A 21,790-nucleotide genomic window follows, 5' to 3' on the forward strand; every position below is an offset into this window, starting at 1 on the left:
CATGACTGTCATTGTGTGAATGTGAAGACCAGAGGACAAAAGTCAGTTCTCTTTTCTACATATGGGTCCCGGGGATCAATCTTAGGTCATTAGGATTGGCAACAAGGGCCCTTACATTCCGAACCATCTTGTCTGCCCCACTGTTTTGGCTCTGAGGGTTTCTTTAATTCTGCAAGCATTTCTTTCTTTTTTTAGTCTTTCCATGGAAAAGTCCATTTAGCCATCTACTTGGCACATTTTATAAAATGAAACAATCACTTGGAATCTTTAAAAAAGCACAGGGAAGCAATTAACTTTTTGAGATTTTTAGGTTTTTAGAAAGCTGCCTTGGGGTGGCTTGGCACCAGCTCTCAAGCGTACATCCCCTTCCTTGCTCACATGTCTACTGGACACTCTGGCCTTCCCCACTCACGGGTCCTCCATCTCAAAGGCTGGGCAGGGACCCTGGATGCCAAGCTTATGGTTTTAATTAGGCGTTCGAGGCATTGGTGGGGGCTGATAAACCAACAAAAATAAACTAAGCAGGGCAATGGTGGCTCATGCCTTTAACCCCAGCAGGCAGATCTCTGTGAGTTCAAGGCCAGCCTGGTCTACAAAGCAAGTTCCAAGACAGCAAGGACTATTACACAGAGAAACCATATCCCGAAAAACAACAACAACAACAAAAACCCAGACAAACAAAACAAACAGAAACCTAAAATCCCCTAGATATGCATTGGCATATTGGGGAAATATTATTTTTCCAGAACTTCTTTGGTCATAAGAATCCCCAAAAAGTCTATCTGATGAGTTAGAAATTCCAAGGAGACTACACTGAAAATCTGTGGTCTTTAGACTTCCAAGCCAAGTCATTTTCATCAGTAAACAAGACATGTAAACATAGTATTGATGGGTTTTTATTATTTTGGTTACCCAGGCACCTGCCCCAAAAGGTAATTTTTTTCCCCCTTGGAGGCTAAAGATAAGATGATCATGGTGATTATCTGCTTTGAGGGAGAGAGCTATGAACTGTTCAGGGGCACAGCTGTTTTGCTTCCCATCCACAAATTCTTGGGTTCCACCCTTAGCACTGCAAACACAAAGTGCCAACACACTCCAGGTTCTTTGGCAGGAAACCCAGGTCAGACCTGCGAGGGAACCGCTGCAGGACTTGGAGTAAGTTATTTGGTCTCTTGAGTCTCACTCATTAGCCATGGAGTGGAGATAATACTGAATTTTTCTCACTGAGGACTGTGTCACACATTCTTATTCTGCTGCCTGCTAAATAAAAAGAATGCGCAGTAAATTGACGCTATTGATATTTCTCTACACAGAAATATCACAGATATTCCTCACACGTAACATGGGTAAACAGAGCTTGTGAAAAGGGAAGACTGGCGTAGGTAGTCATAGGAATCCACACAGACATTTAAGTACAGCCACAAGACCCAGAGATCACCTTTCTCACTAAACCCAGAAGACGCAACTGTGGCTGACTATATTAGACAAAAGGAAGACTATTTTTTTAAATCAAAGTCTGACTCAGTCTGGCTGGCAGGAACCAAACAGGAAGGGCTTGGACAGCTGGAACCTTCCTGGGTGCCACATTGGTTAGAAATAGAATTCGCAGGAGCGAGGCATGCTGGTGACATCTGTAATTCTAGCACTTGAGGAGGTAGATGTAAGAGAATCAGGAGTTCAAAACCATCCTCAGCCACATAACAAGTTCAAGACTACACTGGGTTATGCACGCCAAACCAAAACAAACTACAACAAAAGGCAGGATGTTGCCCTGCATAAGGACAGATGCCTGACCTTACTGAATGAAAAGGAGGCTGTCTCAGGAAAGTTCCCAAGCCCTAGACTCAGCCAGGTCTGGATGGGGGCATCAGCTCTGCTGCTGACCTACAGTGTGGTCCGGGGAACTTGTTCTAACTTGTACTTCTCAGTTTTACTAACTATAAAAAGGTCACATTAATGTACTTTCTTTAAAGACCATTGCTAAGATTTTAAAAGCAAACACCATACATAAAAATTAGTTAAGAGCTATCTTTTAGATTTTAATTTTCTTGTAATGCTGTCCAGGTTGGCTCTGAATTCTCTTGGATCACTGCACTTGTCTTTGTTATCATCCTTTAACAAAGGATAATTTATAAATTATAAAATCCCCTTGAAGAAGGCAGGCCTCCTTTGCTTTTGTTATCATCTGTCATTGCACTCAGAGTAAAGAAGGAACATTCTGGGCATGCAATTATCCATATCCTGTCCCTCCCAATGTGTTCCTGTCTCCCTGGGTCCCTGCTGTGGTGTGTGTGTGCATGCATGTATGTGTGTGTGCATGCACTATCTCTATGTTCACATGTCTATGCATTCTTACAAAGCTTCTTCAGAGGCTCAGCTGATTGATCTCTGTCACTCTTGGGGAAATGAAGCCTTTTCTGCGGGTGGAGAGGGTAGAAAAAGGCACAGAGAGTGGAAGTGAAGGAAGGAAGGAGGTGAGGATTCAGAATAGGAGGGTGGAATGTGTCATGAGGTTCCTCAAAGTCTGTAAGATGTGAATCTCATTTTCAGTGAATGACCTCCGATGATTCACTTCCTCTTATTAGCCGCTGCCTTCCTCTCCTAGAGTGGACGGAGACACTTGCATTTACTTTAAGTTAATAAAATACCCAGAGCCTAGTGTGAGAGAGCCGTGAAAACATACATCACAGGGACTGCCCATGTTACCTTGATTTTCTTCAGAGCAAGATTGCTTAGCTGCTTAGCTTGACGCTCAACAATCCCTAAATAAGATGACTTTGCCGGGCAGTGGTGGCGCACACCTTTAACCCCAGCATTTGGGAGGCAGAGGCAGGTGGATCTCTGTGAGCTTAAGGCCAGCCTGATCTACAGAGTGAGTTCCAGGACAGTCAAAGCAACACAGAGAAGCCCTGCCTCCAAAACTCAGGGGGGAAAAAGATGGCTTCTTGCCAGTTTCTCTCATTTCCCCTTCTAGCCCTTTTTCTAGGGCATGTCATAGTTTCCCCTTCAGCACCCACTGCTATCCAATATGGTAACCTGAGCTCCAAGTAGAGACTTCCTGGAGAGAGGCTCGGAATCCAGGCGGTTTGGAAAATCCTAACCAATACCCTTTATAATTTTTATTAGATTTATTACTTTTATTCTTTGAATGAGTGTTTCATCCAAATGTATGTGTGCATCAGCCTGCTTGGTGCTCTTGGGGGTTAGAAGAGGGATTGGATCTCTGGAACTGGGGCTCCAGAGAACTGTGAATCACCATGTGGTGCTGGGAAATGGGGGCCAGGGCCTCGACAAGAACAACAAGTGCTCTTTACTACTGAACCATCACTCCAGCCCCGATATTCTTCTGGGGTAATACTTACTGTGCTTGAATTAGGGACAAAAGAAATTTGGCCAAGGTTCAAGATGTTCATGCTGAAGCCAGAGATAATTGGCCTGGGCAAAGCTAAAAATCAGAGCAGAGACCCTAAAGGGCAGGGTAAAGTGTCATAGACCGAATATGAATGAGCCAACTTGACCTGGGCTTCTCCATGTTATTGACGACATCGTGTAACCTCAGGGTTCAGTCTGAGTACTTCGCTTTCCATGAGTAAGGAAGGAAATATGTGGCTTCCCTCCACCCTCTCCACAGGCCGCTAGGGACTCAGTGGCCCCACCACCTCCCGATCACGTTACAGGCCCAGACACAGTCAGCTTCACCTTACCACTAAACACACAGTAAGAAATGGGGAGGGGTCCTCAGAGTCAAGGATGCTAGATGACCAGCTCTGCAGCCTTCCCCACACTGCTGAGGAATCTGTCTGCCAACATGTAAATAAGGAGGTTAAAAAATGTCTCACACTCGACAGAGTCACAGATGAGGAGGAGAGTGGGAGTCAGGGGTGCGGGGGTGAGCAGCACAGGCAGCTGTCCTTCCCAGCTGTCCAGTTGCTAGGAACTGTGGGCCAAGGACACAGCATCCCTGGATTCCTGAGATGGACTGCAGTGTGACCCAGTGTTCTGGGCCAAAATAGACAAGAAAAGAAGGGAAGCACTCTAGATAAGGATTACAGTCGACAGAATTCACCATTCCATTTCAACTGAGCTGCAGAACAGGCGCAGGTGGGAACAATGCTGCTCGTTTCGCAGATGGGAGAGCTGAAATCAAGAGTTAAGTGACTTGTTTAAAAATCATTCCACATGCCAAATGTTCTTAGTATAGCAGCCCAGGAATATATCCCTTGACTCAACATGAACTTCCTTCTGGACCTGGCTAGTCAGAAAATAACCTTTAAGGGCTGGGCATGGTAGGACTTCCTGTCACTTGGGAAGTGCAGACCAGGATGTGTTTGAGGCTACCTAAGACCCTGTCTGAAAAACCTAAACCAACAGTTAGACAGTTGGGCACAGGGCTTTAAGTAGATCTCTGAGTCCAAAGCCACTCTGGTCTACATAGTTCCAGGACACCAAAGGCTACATAACGAGATCCTGTCTCAAACAAAACAAAACAAAACAACAATAATAAAACCAAAACTTAACAAAAAAATCAAAACAAACAAAAAACCTAAACCAAAACAAAAGGTTTCAAGGATCATTTTCCCAGATCCTAGGAGCCAGGCTAGGTTTAGAGACTCTGCTCAGTGCACTCCTACATCTGCCTGCCCGTTTATAAATAGAGCCTACAAGAGAGCTCCTCCATTAGTCTAGGTTGCCACATCTGCTTCAGGAGGTTTATACTTCTTAGATACAAATGCCAGTGTTGGAGACTTCCCTCTTGGAGTCAAGAAAATAATGAAATCATATGCATTTACTTCCTTATTTCTCATGCTCAACAGAAACTTTAGTTTAGACCATAAAGGAAGTTCCTGGAATTCAGGCAAGCAAGTGATTTGTATTATAGTATAGGCATCCTAAAAAAATAAAAATAAAATAAATAAAGTAGTGTTTCTGGAAGCAGGGCTGCAGGATATATAGAAAGGCTTGAGGGTAACAGCTGAGCTGGAACGTTTTCTACCTCCTACCTGAACATCTTAATTACTTGGCCCTTCTCTTCAAAGAAATCTGCCTCTTTGTGGAGAGGGTGTGATGCACAGCACAGGAACGTGGGAAAGAATACCTGGACTTTGTGCTGCCTTTGGCAACTATGTGCTTTTTTTTTTTTTGCCACATTTTTCTTATCAGCAGAATGAGAGTAACAATTCCAGTCTTGGTCATAGAGCAGTTCTGAACTGGAAAAGGAATGATTTATCTGAAAGTGTTTTTAAGCACAAAACAGAAAGAGAGTGCAACATAACAATCAAATTTATTTGCCTTGGATTTCCCACATAGCCAATTTTTATAATCTAAGCTAATTCATAGCTGTGAGCTTAAGCTGTGCACTCTTTCATGCCCTGACCCAGATAATCATTTCTCGAGAGCAGGAAATACAGAAATTAAAAGCAACTTCTTAAATTTGCCATAAAGGTTGAGAGCAGCTGTTTAAGGATGTTGATTGATAAATAAGGATGTCTGTTATCGGGTAATTGGGATCTGTTGGAGTCGGTGCCTTATCCCTTATAAAACTGTGATGATTTCTGTAAAGTATCCCATTTCTTCGCCATGTGATGCTTCCTATGCTGCTCAGTAAATATGAAGCCAAGCCCTTTGTTAGAGACAGACAAACACCACTCATGCACAGACACACATAAAGCACACACAGAACAGACAGACACCACTCACACCAGTCACACAGCTCACACACATAGGGATAGACACACACAGACATGGGGACAAACAAGTTCACAAGACAGCCTCAGGCAGGCACAAATTCAGACTCCTGCAACTGACAGGGCGCAAGACACAGGGAGCCTGAAGTGGGGAGTTCAGGTCTGGGCTCACTGCAGGTGGAAGTGCTTTATCTTCTCCCTAATGCAACACCCATGCTCTGCTGGCGGCTTGGACTTAGTCACTAAGGTATATAATCATGCAGGAACACTGCATTTTTAGGACACCCCAAAGCCCTCCTCTATTCTCTGTTCTTCATTCAAATAAAACACCTGTGTGGCTAAGACACGTAGCATGAGGAGTGATGTGTGCGTATCTCACATGTGTTCTTTGTTCCTAAAGAACTGAAAGTCTACCAGGCAATAGCGGCGCACGCCTTTAATCCCAGCACTCAGGAGGCAGAGGCAGGCGGATCTCTGTGAGTTCGAGACCATCCTGGTCTACAAGAGCTAGTTCCAGGACAGGCTCCAAAGCTACAGAGAAGCCCTGCCTCGAAAAACCAAAAAAAAAAAAATCAGAGATGTCAAAGAGTCTGAAGATTATCCAGTAGGACGGAGATTCTACAAAGAGCAGGAGGCACTGGAATTATTCGTCCAGGTGAAGAAGAGGAAGAAGGAAGGGCCTGTTATGCTGCATAACGGTCTGTATAATGTCCAAAAGGAAATGAGGTCACCCTGCTCTCAAAGAATCAGCATGACAGCCTCCAGCCAAGTAATTCGGAGTCATGAGAGCTGTTGAAGGAGCAATGTGAATCACGGCAGCCTGCTGGAAATTCCTAATATCAAACTAGAGTTTCGGGGTAAATCCTCAGCCCGTAACATCTCTGTTTATGTTTTGGTCATGCTTATTTACAGTTAATGGCTTCTTAAATCTAAACAAAGCTGACCACAGTCTTCTAAAGGAAGGAGCAGTTTACCTCTGAGGTCTATGGAATCTCTGACTCAGTGGGTCTATGGGCTGCTGGCAGCTCAGCTGTGTAGAAAAATGGATTCTGAAGAGTGATGGTCACCTGCCTAACCAAAGCTGGATAGTTAACGTGCACTTTCCCATCCAGAGGCTGGCATCCCGGAACCCTCCCCCTCCTGCCTCCTGGAGCTCTTTCCCAAGGTCCAGGTGTGCCAGGCAGTAAACCCCACAGGCTTAGGCTCAGGGAAGTAAAGCAAGGCTTGGGCCCCAAGGAAATCTGAGGACTCGCTCCCCCTCTTCCATGAAAGGAGGATCAGAATGGCCACAAGTGGTATATGACACCAGAGCGGAAGTGAAGATGACTGAACCTTGGAATCTTTTCTGTGCACTTCCAACTATGCCTGAGGGTTGTGTGTGTGAGAGAGAGTGTGCACGTGTACTTTGTCCTCAAGATATAGGAGTCATTTTCACATGACCTGTCTTTCTGGAAGCCTATTTTATTTGATAAACATTTTTTTTAATCTTCATATAATAATGTCCTATGATAACGTAAAACACTGACTACAAATGCATTTAAAATATGCAATTTTATTTTTGGATTGGCTGATACAGGGATGTGTTAAAAGTTTTAAAAACAGTATGAAATAGCATTCAGTGAAGAAAAGGCCTTCCTAGTGTCTTGTCCTCAACTCCTCTGCTACAAGGGGAGAGCAGGCACGCCCACTGGTCCACATTTTATGGCCCACACTAAGAAGGTTTGACTAGCTCGTTTTTTTCTATACTATTACAGTTTACTGGTTCACATTAGTAAGAGTTTCCTCCCCCTGTGGTTGTTTGTTTTTGTGGCTGGGGGGCACAAAACCACTGAGATACACTCTCAGTTCTGTTCCATGATCCACATTGACTGTATTCTTTCCCACACAAATAAATGGATTTTAAAGACCCATTGACACTTCAACCAGAGCCATAGCAGTTGTTAACCCAAGACTTTGCTCCCACAATCCTATAATTATCAGAGCATGACCATTATCACGCTTTTGTTTTGTTTTGTTTTGTTCTGGTTTGGTTTAGAGACAGGGTTTCTCTTTTTAACTGCTTTGGCTGTCCTGGAACTCTAGACCAGACTGGCCTCGAACTCACAGATCCTCCTGCCTCTGCCTCTTTAGTGTTTGAATTAAAGGCATGCACCATCGTAATCTCTAAAACCATCTTTCAAAGACTGGCCTTCAACGAAGCAGAAATCTGAAAAAAATCTGACCTTGCCTTCTCCCCTTCTGATGACAACTATTAAACAACCTTATTACAAAGCCTCTTTTGGCTCATTCACTGGTGGTGTTAGTGACATTTGGGGACCCAGCATTTGACTTGTGGGAGCCTTTGTTGGCAGATGTTTTTTCCGTTATAGGAACTGAGTCGTAAGCAGGCAAGGGTCAGAGATGGACCAGTGGAAGAACTGATTAAGCCACGAAGGAAGAGGACTGAGGTCCGCGAGCCTGAAGCGTCCTCTCCACGCTGCAGCTGGGGCCGCGCTAGGTGAACGAATCCCTCAGTCCAGACTGTGTTAGTTCGCTCCGCTGGGGATCTTGTGACCAGCTACAAAGTCAGGGAAGCAAGCGAGGTACAAGTCGCCTGCGGATAGGATGTGGGGAAAGAGAAACGAGGGAAAGAGTGCCTCCCTCCACCGAGTCTGGGCGGGGCCAGGGCTGGGGCGGCCCTAATAAAACGGCCAGTGGCTCGGCACAGAGACTGTAGCGGTAGAGCGCGGTCAGTCGGTCGTCGTTCCTGTCCTTTCCTGTCTGCCGTGTCTGCCGGCGCCCTTCCGCTGCAGTCACCGGTGAGTGCTGTCGGTCTGAAGCAATCCTAGAGGGGTGAGGCAGCTAGGGTTACCGCACGCCTCCCTTGCCCCTACCTTAGCCGGTGGACTGTGAGCGAGGTCACCACTCCAGACCTTTGCGTGCCTCTGCAGTGTGGGTCCACGCTGCTGTGTCCAGAGCCCACAGAGAGGAGAGACTTGCCAGGTCGGGGTTGCTTGGTCACTGCTGATTTGCCCAGCGTTGGACGTGGAACGTCTTCCTTTGAACTGCAGTAACACTGCCACCTTCAAGCTGCTCCGCTTCTTACCCTGATTTCTCCTTCCTTTGCAGAACTGCTTGCTGTCTAGCCTCGCTACCATGAAAGTCTGGCTGGCTTGCCTGCTCCTTTGCGCCTTGGTGGTGAACGACTCTGAAGTGAGTGGTTTTCTCAGAAAGGGGCTTGCAGTACCCCTAAGCAGCATCGTGGGGAAGAGGGGCCACACTGGGAGTCCTTAGGCATCAATAGCAGGTCCAGACTTGGGGCGGGGAGGATAGACAAGGTGTCAGCTGACAGGGAGGGCTTGAGCACCAAAGGGGTTTGTACTACCTGGCTAGAGAGGAAGAAGCCAGTGGGACTGCCTTAGCCCGAGGGCATCGGGTAAGTGTGAAGTTTGCTTGAGTCAGTTCTTGTCTGTGTGCTGGAAGCCCAAGGCTTTCCTTAGGAGAGAGCTGGCCAGAAAAGCAGGGTGGGGAGGATGAGAGAGAATAAGAATGGATATCACTGCAGGGAAGAATAGATTTTGAATTTGGGGCCTGTTTATCTTGAACATGGATTCCCTGGAGCACGTCACCTCTGCTGACCCCCCACCTTCTTCTCTTGTAGGGTCGCCGTGAGCCTGGAGCTTCTAATGAATGTGAGTATATATTTCCTTGCACAAAAGTTGGCTGCACAGACATCCCAGAGAACCGTAGGAGGCGTGCCCTTCTTGTCCCGGCTGGGAGGCTGGCTCCCCTTCATCCTTGCTTACCCTGCTTTTGCACTTGTTAGCAAACTGTGGCTGTCTGAACGGAGGAATATGTGTGTCCTACAAGTACTTCTCCAGCATTCGCCGATGCAACTGCCCAAAGGGATTCCAAGGGGAGCACTGTGAGATAGGTATGACAATTTGGACTCTTAGTTGGGAAGGAGGGAGGATCAGAGATTTCAGAGCAGGGGAAGACGGGCGGGAGGCAGAAACAGAGGAAACCGGGCCTGGTGGTGTAGGTCTGTCTCTAAGTCCCACACTTAGGAGACGGAAGCAGGATAGCAAGTTTAGGCCCAGCCTGGGCTACAAGGTAAGACCGTGTCTCCCAAAGTGGGTGAGGTGTGCTCTCCCAGATGGCCTACAGTTTAACTGATAGCATCCACACATGGGTCACAACTGTCTCTAACTCCCATCCCAGGGATCCAACGTCTACTTCTGGCCTCTTCCAGTACCAGTCAAGTATCTGGTACACAGATATACATGTAGGGAAAACACCCATACACATAAAGTAAACAAATAAGCAAATTAAAAAAAAAACAGGCAGAAGTGAAGAGTTAGGACACACATACAGAGTGTCTCATGAAGCAGCAACCACACAAAGGCAAAGGTGTAGGGATAAGTCCCGCCCCTTGGGGGGGGTGTTCGCCTCGGGCTAATGTTGGCCTATAAATTTGGCAAGCGTGCTCCCAGCCGTCCCTTTCTGCTTTCCTGGTCTCCGCAGGAACGGTGGTTCTGTAAGTCTATTTCGCCATTAAAGATATATATATATTTTTACAATCTGTCTGCATTCGTTTACGCCGTTACACAAAGGAAACTCTTTCGAGTGTCACCTGCCAGGTCTGAAACATGCTAACTCTGAAATTCCTGTCCAAACTCCCTCCTTTTTCTAATATTCTGTAATCCTCGAATATTTGTAGACACGTCAAAAACCTGCTATCATGGAAATGGTCAGTCTTACCGGGGAAAAGCCAACACTGACACCAACGGCCGACCCTGTCTGGCTTGGAACTCCCCTACCGTCCTTCGGAAAGCCTACCATGCCCACAGACCTGATGCTCTTAACCTCGGCCTGGGGAAGCACAATTACTGCAGGTAGGTGGAGACTAATGCTGAGAACTCTTCCCGTGGGGGCTGTGGCTCAGGAGTAAGAGCTCTTCCAGAGGACCTGGACTCTTTCCCCAGCTCCACATGGCAGCTCACAACAGTCTGTAACTCCAGTTCCAGAGGATCTGATACCCTCTTCTGGCCTCGATGGGCACCAGGCATGCACAGACATAAATGCAGGAAATACCCATATACATTAAACCTAAACAACCCCCACCCGTTACCTCTTAGAAACCAGCCCCTGGTATACTGGTGCAAAAATCCAGATATCTGGTTGAGTGTTCCTCAGAAGGGAGGATGTAGAGAAGGCATTTTGGGTTGGAATGACATTCCCTACTGTTCATGTTACCAGGAACCCTAACAACCATAGGCAACCCTGGTGCTATGTGCAGATTGGCCTAAAGCAGTATGTCCACGAATGCATGGTGCCTGACTGCTCTGCTAGTGAGTATCACTGACGGCTCGTGGTGATGGGGTGAAAAGAGATAACTCATATTGTCCTCTTCTTCCACTCCTGGAGGGATGAGCTGTGAAGTCTGCCTCAGTGGGAGACTTCATCCTTTGCTTCTCCCCAAAACATATATCTTTTCCTTTTCTAGGCCATAGGCTCCCTTCTTCTCCAGATCAACAAGAGTTCCAGTGTGGCCAGAAGACTTTAAGGCCCCGCTTTAAGATTATTGGGGGAGAATCCACTGTCATTGAGAACCAGCCCTGGTTTGCAGCCATCTACATGAAGAACCGGGGAGGAAGCCCTCCCACCTTTATATGTGGTGGTAGCCTCATCAGTCCTTGCTGGGTTACCAGCGCCACACACTGCTTCATGTACGTACATCCCTTTGTCTCTTCTCTCTGGCCCTTCCTCCCCACCTCAAACAGGTCTTTCTCCTTCCCTATGGAAATCTCCCATCACACCTCTTCATGCAGCTTGTGGCCTTACGTACAAGTAACACTCCGAGGCCTCTGTGATGGAGAGGGGAAAGTAACAGGCTTCATGAGATCAGGCTGACATGTCTCATTTCTCACAGCAATAACCCAAAGAAGGAAGACTATGTTGTCTACTTGGGCCAGTCAAAGCGGAATGCCTTTAATCCAGGAGAAATGAAGTTTGAGGTGGAACAGCTTATCTTGCACGAGGAATATCGTTCTGACAGCCTGGCCCACCATAATGATATTGGTGAGCAGAAAACTTGGTTACCGGAAAGATGATAGCCAGCAAAAGAGGGGTCTAACAAAAGTCCAAAGTAGTGGTGGAAATTGTTGGGGGAACTGGTGGGGAAGAGTTCAGAGTGAACTCCATGAGAGACTGAGGGTGACGTGCCCCTCTGGAGAGGCCTTGAGTTTCTCCAGCAGGTAGCATCTTCTGAGTGGAAAGAACCCTGCTGGCATATGGCTTAGGCTGGGAATGCCCTGTTTGTGCAGAGTAGGGTGGATGCTTCTGTCTATACCAGAAGATATAATTTACAGAGCAAACCTTGGCTGGATTTCAGCTCAGCTCCCTTAGCAGGAAGCAACCTGCTCAGCTGTCTATGATAGTTCTGGGTGCCTGATCATTCATCATCAGCTGAAACAAAGCATTTGGAACATGACAGGGGAGGCTTCTGGATGACAAGATGCCAGCAGATGCCCTTGGATACTCTATGACTCTAGTGTCATGAGTGCTATAGCATTGGGAGGGGAGAGATGATGATGATCCTTTGACCTTTCCCTTCCCCAGCCTTGCTGAAGATCCGTACCAGCATGGGTCAATGTGCACAGCCATCCCGGTCCATTCAGACCATCTGCCTGCCCCCAAGTTTTCGTGACGCCAGTTCTGGTTCAGACTGTGAGATCACTGGCTTTGGATACCAGAATGTCTGTAAGTGACATCTGAAACTGGGGAAGCAGAACACTGTGGAGACAGAGATGGCGCACTATGGAGGGGACAAATAGGTCCAGGGATAGAGTAGGAAGCAATGGGCAACCACGTTGAATGGGATGAACAATTATGGGTGGGGTGAAGGCTCAGATTGGAATAAAAAAAAGAATAAGGGATTTCCATAGGTGGGATGTATTTCTTATCTTCATCCTTGCAGAGTCTCATTTATAGACACATCTTAATGCAGACATTTATTTCTTCTATATAGCGGACTTTATTTACCCAAAGGACCTGAAAATGGCTGTTGTGAAGCTTATTTCCCATGAACAGTGTATGCAGCCCCACTACTATGGCTCTGAAATCACCTATAACATGCTCTGTGCTGCCGACCCACAGTGGAAAACAGATAGCTGCCATGTAAGACTCCTGGGCACCCCTTCTTATCATCCCCAAACTCCCCACAGCTCTTGGATTTGATCCAAGAGCTCTGCGAAGTTTCTTTCCAGCCAACAGCCTAAGAATCAAGGACTTAGATCTTTGGGAGCTTATGCCAATACTTACAGGTTCAAACATGTGGCATGAACCTGTATTCCACATTTTAGACTAAAAGGGACTAAGGCAGTTAAAGAAAAGCCAGGTATAATGGAGCACACCTCACACCTATAACCTCACCATTCCTAGTGCTTTGGAAGCTGAGACCGGAGGATCATGAGTTCAGGGCTAGCCCAACCTTCATTGTGAGAATTTAAGGCCTGTGCTACATAGCAAAACCCTTTCTCAAATAAAATAAAGTGAAATTAAAAAACCAAACCAAAACAACAATAACAAAAAAAAAAAGGGATGGGTGCCTAGCTCAGTGATACAACACTTGCCTAGTATTCTCTAAGCCCTCAGTTCAGTCGTTCACTAAGGGAACAGAGCCTGTAAGAAAAACCAGTAGTCTGGGGATACAGTTTAGCTGGTGGAGCGCTTACCCAGCATGAGTGAAGCCTGGCTCCAATCCCCAGCACCGTGTGTAATGACGCATACCTGTAATACTGACCTTTGAGGGGATCAGAATCAAAAGTTTACCAGTTACTTCTTCAGCTACATCATGAGTTCGAAGCCAGCCTGGAATACATAGGATCACGAGACCCTGTCCCAGTCTCTAAAACAGAAACAACAACAACAAAATGCAGATGCTATTTACATCATGTCTGGGTCTTTGGCTAAGAAAAAGTGAGATCAATACGATTCTCTAATTCATTGTTCAGGATATGTTCATTGTGAATTACAAAAGATCAGGTATTAGAGGGAGGAGAAACACCTTTAAAAGAACAGGATGTGATCAATAAAGGGATGGGAGGGAAAGAGAAGCATGTTTCAGTTGAAAGAACCAAGACGAGACTGCGCATGCTGCGTTCCAAGGCGAGGAATGCGGAGTCTGGGAAAGTGATTGAACAGTGGTAGACAGAAGCTCAGTAGAGGTTTACACTCGGTAGAAAGAAGGGAGTTGCCAAGATTTCTCTCAGACGTGGCTGAGGAGTGGTGGCCCTTTCCTACCTTCTCCCAGAGCTCACCTCTTTTCTTTGGCTTCTTAGGGAGACTCTGGAGGACCTCTTGTCTGTGACATCAATGGCCGCCCAACTCTGGCTGGGATTGTGAGCTGGGGCCGTGGATGTGCAATGAAAAACAAGCCAGGTGTCTACACGAGGGTCTCCTATTTCCTCGACTGGATTCGAACCCACATTGGAGAAGAGAACGGCCTAGCCTTCTGATGGCCCCCTGTAGCAGAGAGAAGAAACAGATGGACCACTCATTTCCATGGTTCCGTCACCTCCGCAGCAGCGTCCTCTCTATCCAATGCAGGGAAGAAGTTAGGACAGGCTCTGCGTTGTTTGCTTGTGCAGCCCACCAGGGTGAGTGCCAATAGCTTTACCCTCAGCACAGGCCTGGGTGCTGGCCACCCAGACGCCCTGGTCAGCGTGGAAAGTTGGTCTTGACTCAGGATGATACTGACCAAGAGTTGTTTTTCTGGACTAAAGCCATCTGAAGTTATTAAAACATCTGTGCAAGTGTAGGGGGAGAGCTGGTTTCCCTAACGGGTCATTCATGAGGTCTGCTGTTGGGAAAGAATGATTTCCCAATTAGGAAGAGTAACAGCTGAAGTATTTTGAGGGGGCTTGTCCAATATGAGAACAGTGGCTTGAAGTCGAGTCACTGACGGCATGAGACTGGCTCTAGCATTCCACGAACGGATCAGGGAAATGTGTGTGCATGTGTTTGCACTGGCTCTAGCATTCCACGAACGGATCAGGGAAATGTGTGTGCATGTTTGCTCACTGTGCACAGGCTGTGAGTGCCAGCCCGAGCAGAAGCTGCTGTGTTCCTGTGTTCCCCTACACTCTGGACTGTGACACCCGTGTGAATGGATCGTTCTCAGGCATGACCCGTGACCAGCACTAAATGTCTGTTTCTCTTTTTAGCTAGACGTCCACTTCTTGGCCAGTTTTCTTTTTTACTTATTATCCTGGTTCATCCAAACCTCACTGGGTGGGGCAAGGACCACTCCTGTATACTTAATATTTAATAATTAATTATATTCTGCTATTTTTTATTTATATCTATTTTTATAATTCTGAATAAAGGTGATCAATAAAATGTGATTTTTCTGAAGATTCTGGTTTCTCCGTGGTTCTTGTTTGAGAGGGAAGTGGGGGACAGTAAAAGAAGGAAATAATGAAAGCGGTGTACATCTTAGTATCATTTAGAATGTGCTTGGCCTCTTGGACAAGAATGCTTGGATGAGGGAAAACTTGATTCAAAACAGGTGTCCCTGCCTTCAGTCTGATACCCTTGAAAGCTCTAGAGATGATGTCAATTCAAGGTCAGCTTGGACTACATAGCCATTTCAAGGCCAGCTAGGCTACACAGCAAGGCATTGTCTAAAAGGGAAAAAAAATCCTCAAAGAAAGACTAGAAAAAGCTGATTCACACAAAGCAGCAGTGTGGGTACTGAAGATGGCCAGGCAGCCAGAGTGCTTGTGCTTGCTGTTCCTGCAGGGACAGAGTGTGGTTCCCTGCCCCCACCTCAGGTGACTGACAGCTACTTGTAATTCTTCTGGCCTCTGTATGCACCAGCACCCCTAGACACATACACATGATTAAAAGTAAAGCTTATCAAAAAAAAAAAAAGATGCAACTGTCAGTTTGAGTGGGTAATGTCTCATGCCTGTTACCCCAGCCTGCGAGAGACTGAGGGAGTTTGAAGACAACCTGGCTACAGAGTACATTTTCATCTTAAAAAAACAAAACACCCAACAAGATAAGGCAGGAGGTAGTGGCGCACACCTTTAATTCCAGCACTTGGGAAGCAGTGGCAGGAGGATCTCTGTGAGTTCGACACCAACCTGGTCTACAGCATGAGTTCCAGTATAGCCAGGGCTACGCAGAGAAACCCTGTCTCAAAACAAAAACAAAAAACCCCCAAAAACCAAAAATAAAACTAACAATAAAAAGAAAACAACCAAACACCAAACCATTGTGAATCTGGTTTTCCAGAAAGAGCAAACATAATTTTCCGTTGTGTGTGGAGGCTGATGCCGAGTTTCCTCTGTGCTGATGGAGCGCATTTGCACTTAATGGAGCCTGCAGAGGCGCGGTTAGGAGAGTTCTTGGGCTGGCCTTCACGCACCTAAGTCACGAAATAAGCTCTGACTTGGTGAGTGGTGTTCGGGTTGAGTTGCCTCTCACAATTGTTTCCTCAGCCTGCTGCCTTGGTTATTTGTTTATGTTTGAGACGGGGCTCACTGTAGAGCCCTGGCTGGCTTGGAACTCAGTATGTAGACCAGGCCTGTCTGTGCCCACCGAGTCCAGAGGCCAGAGGCATGCACCGCCACACCCAGCATGTGTCTTTATAACCATATACAGTTGTCCTTTTTTCTCTTTTAATTGTGGTACTGAGGATTAAATCCTACATCTTAGACCCCAGCTGCCTTCTTATTTTATTTTTTTACTTTGAAGTAAGGTCTTACTAAGTTACACGGCAGCCCTTAAACTCACTCTGCGGCCGGGCAGACATTGAGCACGTGTTGCTCCTGCTTTAGCCTCCTGCGTAGCCAAGATTACAGGCCTGCTCCGTGAGGGATCCTCTTTAGGGCTGGGTGGACCACAGTCTCTTTACCCTGCTTCCTCCAAATCCTTGGGCTGACCTCAGCCAAAAGCATTTGCTCATGTGAAAACTGCTGGCCCACAGTACCACTCTACATATGTGACATTCAGGGAAGACAAAGTAAAATTTCCCGTGATCTGCATGCGGGGCTAGTGCGGCGCTTTCCTGAACATTAGGGTCACGCGTTGCTATCTGGAGGACCAGAGGACTCAGACCTAAATCTGGACAATGTCTTTGTGGGGGTGACCAGGTAATGGTTCTGGAGAACTGAGATATACATAGAAGGGAGGCTGGAAGATATAATTAGATGTTAAATATTGGAATTTCCAAGTAGTGTTTGTGAGTTTGGCAATGTTTCTTATTAGAGTCACCTGAGAAACTTTTAAAAATATCTACACACCTATGCCCCACCTGTCAGAGGTTATGATTCAGGTCAGGTTGGTGCCAGGTCTGTGATCTTGGGAAAACTCACGAGGTATTTTTGATACGCACCACTGACTCAGAACCTTAGGCGACAATTGGTCAGACTCCATGAAGGGCCCGGAAAATTCAGCATGGGTTCTCTGCATGCACAGCCAGGAGTTTTCTCAGCGGAGTTTGTTCTGCGGATCCCTGAGCTTTAATCCCATAGCCTAATACTTTTTTTTTCACGCAGCACAGCTGTGTTTCAGCATGTTTTTTCGCAATCAGGTGGCCTGAACTGGAATCTTGGCTTTTAACACCAGCTGTGTGGTTTGGAAAAGATCATTAGCCTCTTTGTGCCCTTGGCCACATTTCCTCCACCGTAACTGAGATGACAGGGCCGGCGAAGAAGCTCACTGGGTGAAGGGGCTTGCAGCCAGATCGGACAGTCTGAGTTTGATCCCCAGAATCCACAAGGTAAAAAGAGAGAAAGGACACCTGAAAGCTGTCCTCTGACTTCAGTTCAGTGCTGTGCCATGTTTGTGCTTGTACACACGCATGCTGCACTCCACCCCAGTACACGCACTCACACACACAAACACACACACACGCACACATTGGCGGAGGGCACCTAATGAAAGCGCCCAACCAACGACTTTCAACAAAGCCAAGTAAGTACCTCAGGGTTTAATTCCTCCTGCCTCCAGTCCTAGGACTGCGAGAGTGTTTGTGGGAGCAGAGAACTTGCTGGGTAAGAAAGGACATGATTAGAAGCTAAGGGGCCCAGCCTGGGCTAAGTTGCTATTCAGCTTCTTCATTTCTTACCCAGAGGCCAAGAAGAATCTTGTTCAAACTTGAGCAGCCCAGCAGCAGCAGGGCTTCCAGACACTGAAAACAGGAAGTATGAGCCCCACTGGCAGGTTGAGCAATGAGGCTGCTAAGAGTCTGCAGACTGTTTCTCAGCCACCACCTCTACCCTCAGCTATCGCGTCCTAAAGATCTAGCTGGGGCTCTGGATTCTGGTCTAATCCTTCCCCTCCTTCCAGCAAAAGGATACTGTACTGTTTGTAGCCCTCCTTGAACAGTAGAAAAAGTGGAGGCATTGAGACTTTGAGGAGCCTGCACATGGCAAACCCAGCTGCAAATGCAGGGCAGGCTTTGAACTCAGGCAGCTGGCTCCAGAGCTCACGGGCCCTATGTAAGGAGAGGATTCTCAGTCACCGGTTTAAAGAACAGCTTCACCCTGATCAAGCAACCTTAGCCTTTTGTGCTGAAATCTGGTTTCAATGAGGTGGTTTCCGTTTTCACCAGAATTCTTTCTTTTGAAATATTCTGTGGCCAATTCAGTTATCAGGACTCAACTTGATCCCATGCTGGGTCCCTCCCAAGCCAGAGCCCCACGACAGCCACACCCCTGCACACTCATTCCCATTCAGTCCTTCTTTTTCCCTAGCAGGAAACATCGCAGCTTTCCCTTGAATCAGACACAGTGTCAAGAGTTGCTGACGAACGTTTGAAATACCAGCCCTGTTGAGATATAGTTCATACTGTACAATTCATCCATAGAAAGTATACAACTGGATAATTTTTACTATATTTACAGAGTTGGGCAGCATCACAATCAATTTAGGACATTTTCATCCCCTCACAAAGAAAACCTGAACCAAGGAGCAGTTGCTTCCTCAGCCCTAGGCAGCCTCTCACCTGCTTTCTGTCTCTGTGGGTTTGCCAGTTCTAGACACTTCACACAAATAGAATTATATAAAATACAATCTTGCCTCTTTCAGTTAGCATCATGCTTTTGAGTTTCATCCATCCTGTGGCATGCGTCAACACTGCTGGTACGTTATAACTAACAAATTGGGAGAAAAGATGGTTTAGGCTCTTTCCTGACCTTGCAGTGGCAATGAGATTCAGCAACTATAGTCTTTCTTTCTTTGTTTCTTTCTTCCCTTCCTTCTTCCCTCCCTACTTCCTTATTTTCTTCTCCTTATTCCTTCTTCTCCCTACCCAACAATGCCCTGTTTTTTTTTTTTTGTTTTTTTTTTTAAGACAGAGTCTGGCTATGTGGGTGAGGTTGCCTTGGAACTCATGTGTGTAGCTCAGATTGACTTTCAGCTCAGGATCCTTTTGTTTCAGTATCCCAAGTACAGAGTCTTCTTTTTCTTTTTGAATATTTATTTAATTTTAAAGAAAAATATTTACTTTTATGTGTGTATAACTCTTTCGCCTGTATGCATTAAGTGCACCGTGTACGTGAAGTACCCAAGGAGCCTAGAAGAGGGTGTCAGTTTCCTGGACTGAAGTTACAGATGGCTGGGAACTGCCATATGAATGCTTGCAACCAAACCTTGGTCCCCTGCAAAAGCAAACTGAGGAGCCACCTCTCCAGTCCCTCTCTCTCCTCTCTCTCTCTCTCTCTCTCTCTCTCTCTCTCTCTCTCTCTCTCTCTCTCTCATATTGCCAAGCACTCTTAGATGTCAGGGATATAAAAGTAGACCAGCCAGACCTTGTGGTTCAGCTTTGGAAAGGAAACAAAACCATGGCCACAAACTAATAAGATAATAATTACAATATTTACAATTTATAAAGTGCACAAGAATATGATGACGGGTCATCTGCTTTGGGAGTCAAGGAAGATTTACAGAGGAGATAATATTTCATTTAGATCTTTAAAGATGTACAAAATTTGCCAAATAAAAAAAGAAAATGGCATTCTAGGCCCAGGGAAGACTCTGGAGGCCTGGAAAGGGAAATGACAAAGCGTCCGTTGTGGCAGAGCCAAGAATCCAAAAGGCAATAAATAGAGGAAGCAGCTGGTGGATGAAGGAGTTGGTGGGATCCAGTGGGCGAAGACAGGGTTTCTCTGTGTACCCCTGACTGAACAAAGCTGGCCTGGAACTCACAGAGATCTGCCTGCCTCTGCCTCCCAGGTGCTGAGATTACAGGTGTGTGCCACCACCATCCATTGGGTGATGATTCTTATGAGGGTTGGTGCTCAATAACATACACCATACCCTTCAAACTAAATGCAGCAGCTTCTGTCTTAAGATATCCTCACGTGGCCCCTCCTCTCCTTCCTCTCTCCATTTGATCCGGGAACCACAGGGTCAGTGCCGATGAGAGCCCTCCTTCCTCTAGGAGCTGCCAAAATGTTGGTATTGGACAGGCCTGCTAGTTATACATTCACATCTTGCTTTCAGCTCCTGTTTTTTCAAGGTCTAGAAAGCTAACTAAGGTCAAGGTGCTATAACTTCCTTTGTGTGTTTGTACACGCCTGTGTGTGCTTGCCACGGCACACGGGGTGCAGTCAGGGGACAATGTGTGGCCATCAGTTCTGTTCCAGCATGTGGTTACTAGGAACTGAACTCAGGTTGTCAGTCTTGCCAACAAGGACCCTTTTTACCTGGTGAACCATCTTGCTGGCCCTTGTTTTTTCCTAACCAAGAATTCCTACCCAGTTGTAAAAAGAACTATACAACTAAAGTAATCTCATAGTCTTCAGTCAGACTTTTAGGTTTCCTTTTTGATTTAACCTTCTCTATTTGACTTTGAATATTCAACTACCTGAAGCCTGATAATAAATCCTTTCTTGTTCCTACCCTAAACTTTCTCTAGAGAAACCTTAGGCATGCCCAGGCTTAAACCACCACCTACAGATGACTCACAAATGTTTGTCCCCAGATGTCATTGTCTCAAGGACAGTCCCATATTTTCTATTGCCTGTTTAGCATGCTGGTTGACTGTCACATAGAGCCACCTAAAAATCAGCTTTTGCTGTTCTCAGTTCCAATCTCAGTTTCTTCCATTGGTCTCTGGAATGATAGCTCCACAGCCACACAACTCTGCAAGCCAGAAATCTTGTAAGCTACCTCACTGCCCCTTTCTTCTCGACCTTTTAATTCCATCTATTACAAAATCTTAGGGATTTGCACAACATCTTTTGAAGTTTTCCATCCTTTTCTTTTAAAGACAGGGTCTCATGTAGTCCGTGCTAGCCTTGAATTCACTTTACTATTGAGTGCTCTCTTGCTTCTGTCTCCTGAGTGCTGGGTTTACAGGCTTGAGACCCCATGCCCGACTTATGTGGTGCTGATCTATTTCCAACTCCACCACCACCATTAGCTGAGCCCAGCTACTCTCAGCTCTTGCCTAGCTGGTGTCAAAGCTTCCTTCCCATCCAGTTTCCTTCACTGACTTTATCTTTCCTCTACACCCTCCCATACCTGCTTCCAGTCCAAAGCTCACATAAACAGAGGAAACAGCTGAGTGTGAATGGGTTTGAGGACCTTTGTGATTGGTGCCCTCCCTCAGCTCCTGAGCATCCCCTTCTCACCTTACTCAGCCACTCTCTCATCAGCAAACCCTCTGCTACCTAGGGCCCCTGCACTTGATGTTTCTTTTTGCTGGTACTTTTTTCCTGACCTTAATTTCTTTATACTTCCAAGATTATTTTTCCTTTCTTTCTTTCTTTCTTTCTTTCTTTCTTTCTTTCTTTCTTTCTTTCTTTCTTTCTTCTTTCTCTCTCTCTTTCTTTTTTCTTCCTTCCTTCGTTCGTTCGTTTGTTCCTTCCTTTTTCCCCTCTCCCTCTTTGGCTTTATGAGACAGGGTCTTTTGTGTAGCCTTGATTATCCTGGAACTTGCTCTGTAGCGCAGGCTGACCTTGAACTCAGAGATCTGTCCTCCGCTGCCCACAGAGTACTGGGAGACCACGTGACCCCACTGCCCAGCATCCAAGATTATTTTTCCAATTAAGTCTTTTCTAGGCTGTGTGTGCCTACATAGGACCTCTTTCTCTGTTGTCACAGTCTTA

General features: G+C 46.2%; 1 protein-coding gene across 1 annotated transcript; it reads left to right on the top strand.

The window, feature by feature from the left end:
- Positions 1 to 8,395: 8,395 nt before the first annotated feature.
- Positions 8,396 to 15,080, top strand: Plau (plasminogen activator, urokinase). Its single transcript, XM_075949676.1, has 11 exons — positions 8,396 to 8,482; positions 8,793 to 8,876; positions 9,325 to 9,355; positions 9,490 to 9,597; positions 10,384 to 10,558; positions 10,923 to 11,014; positions 11,170 to 11,392; positions 11,596 to 11,744; positions 12,285 to 12,425; positions 12,694 to 12,842; positions 14,006 to 15,080. The coding sequence occupies exons 2-11, from the start codon at positions 8,820 to 8,822 to the stop codon at positions 14,180 to 14,182; spliced, it is 1,302 nt and encodes a 433-aa protein (XP_075805791.1). The 5' UTR covers positions 8,396 to 8,482; positions 8,793 to 8,819; the 3' UTR covers positions 14,183 to 15,080.
- The last annotated feature ends 6,710 nt before the right edge of the window (positions 15,081 to 21,790 follow it).

This window comes from Microtus pennsylvanicus, chromosome 15, assembly GCF_037038515.1.
Source record: "Microtus pennsylvanicus isolate mMicPen1 chromosome 15, mMicPen1.hap1, whole genome shotgun sequence".
NCBI classification, from domain to species: Eukaryota; Metazoa; Chordata; class Mammalia; order Rodentia; family Cricetidae; genus Microtus; species Microtus pennsylvanicus.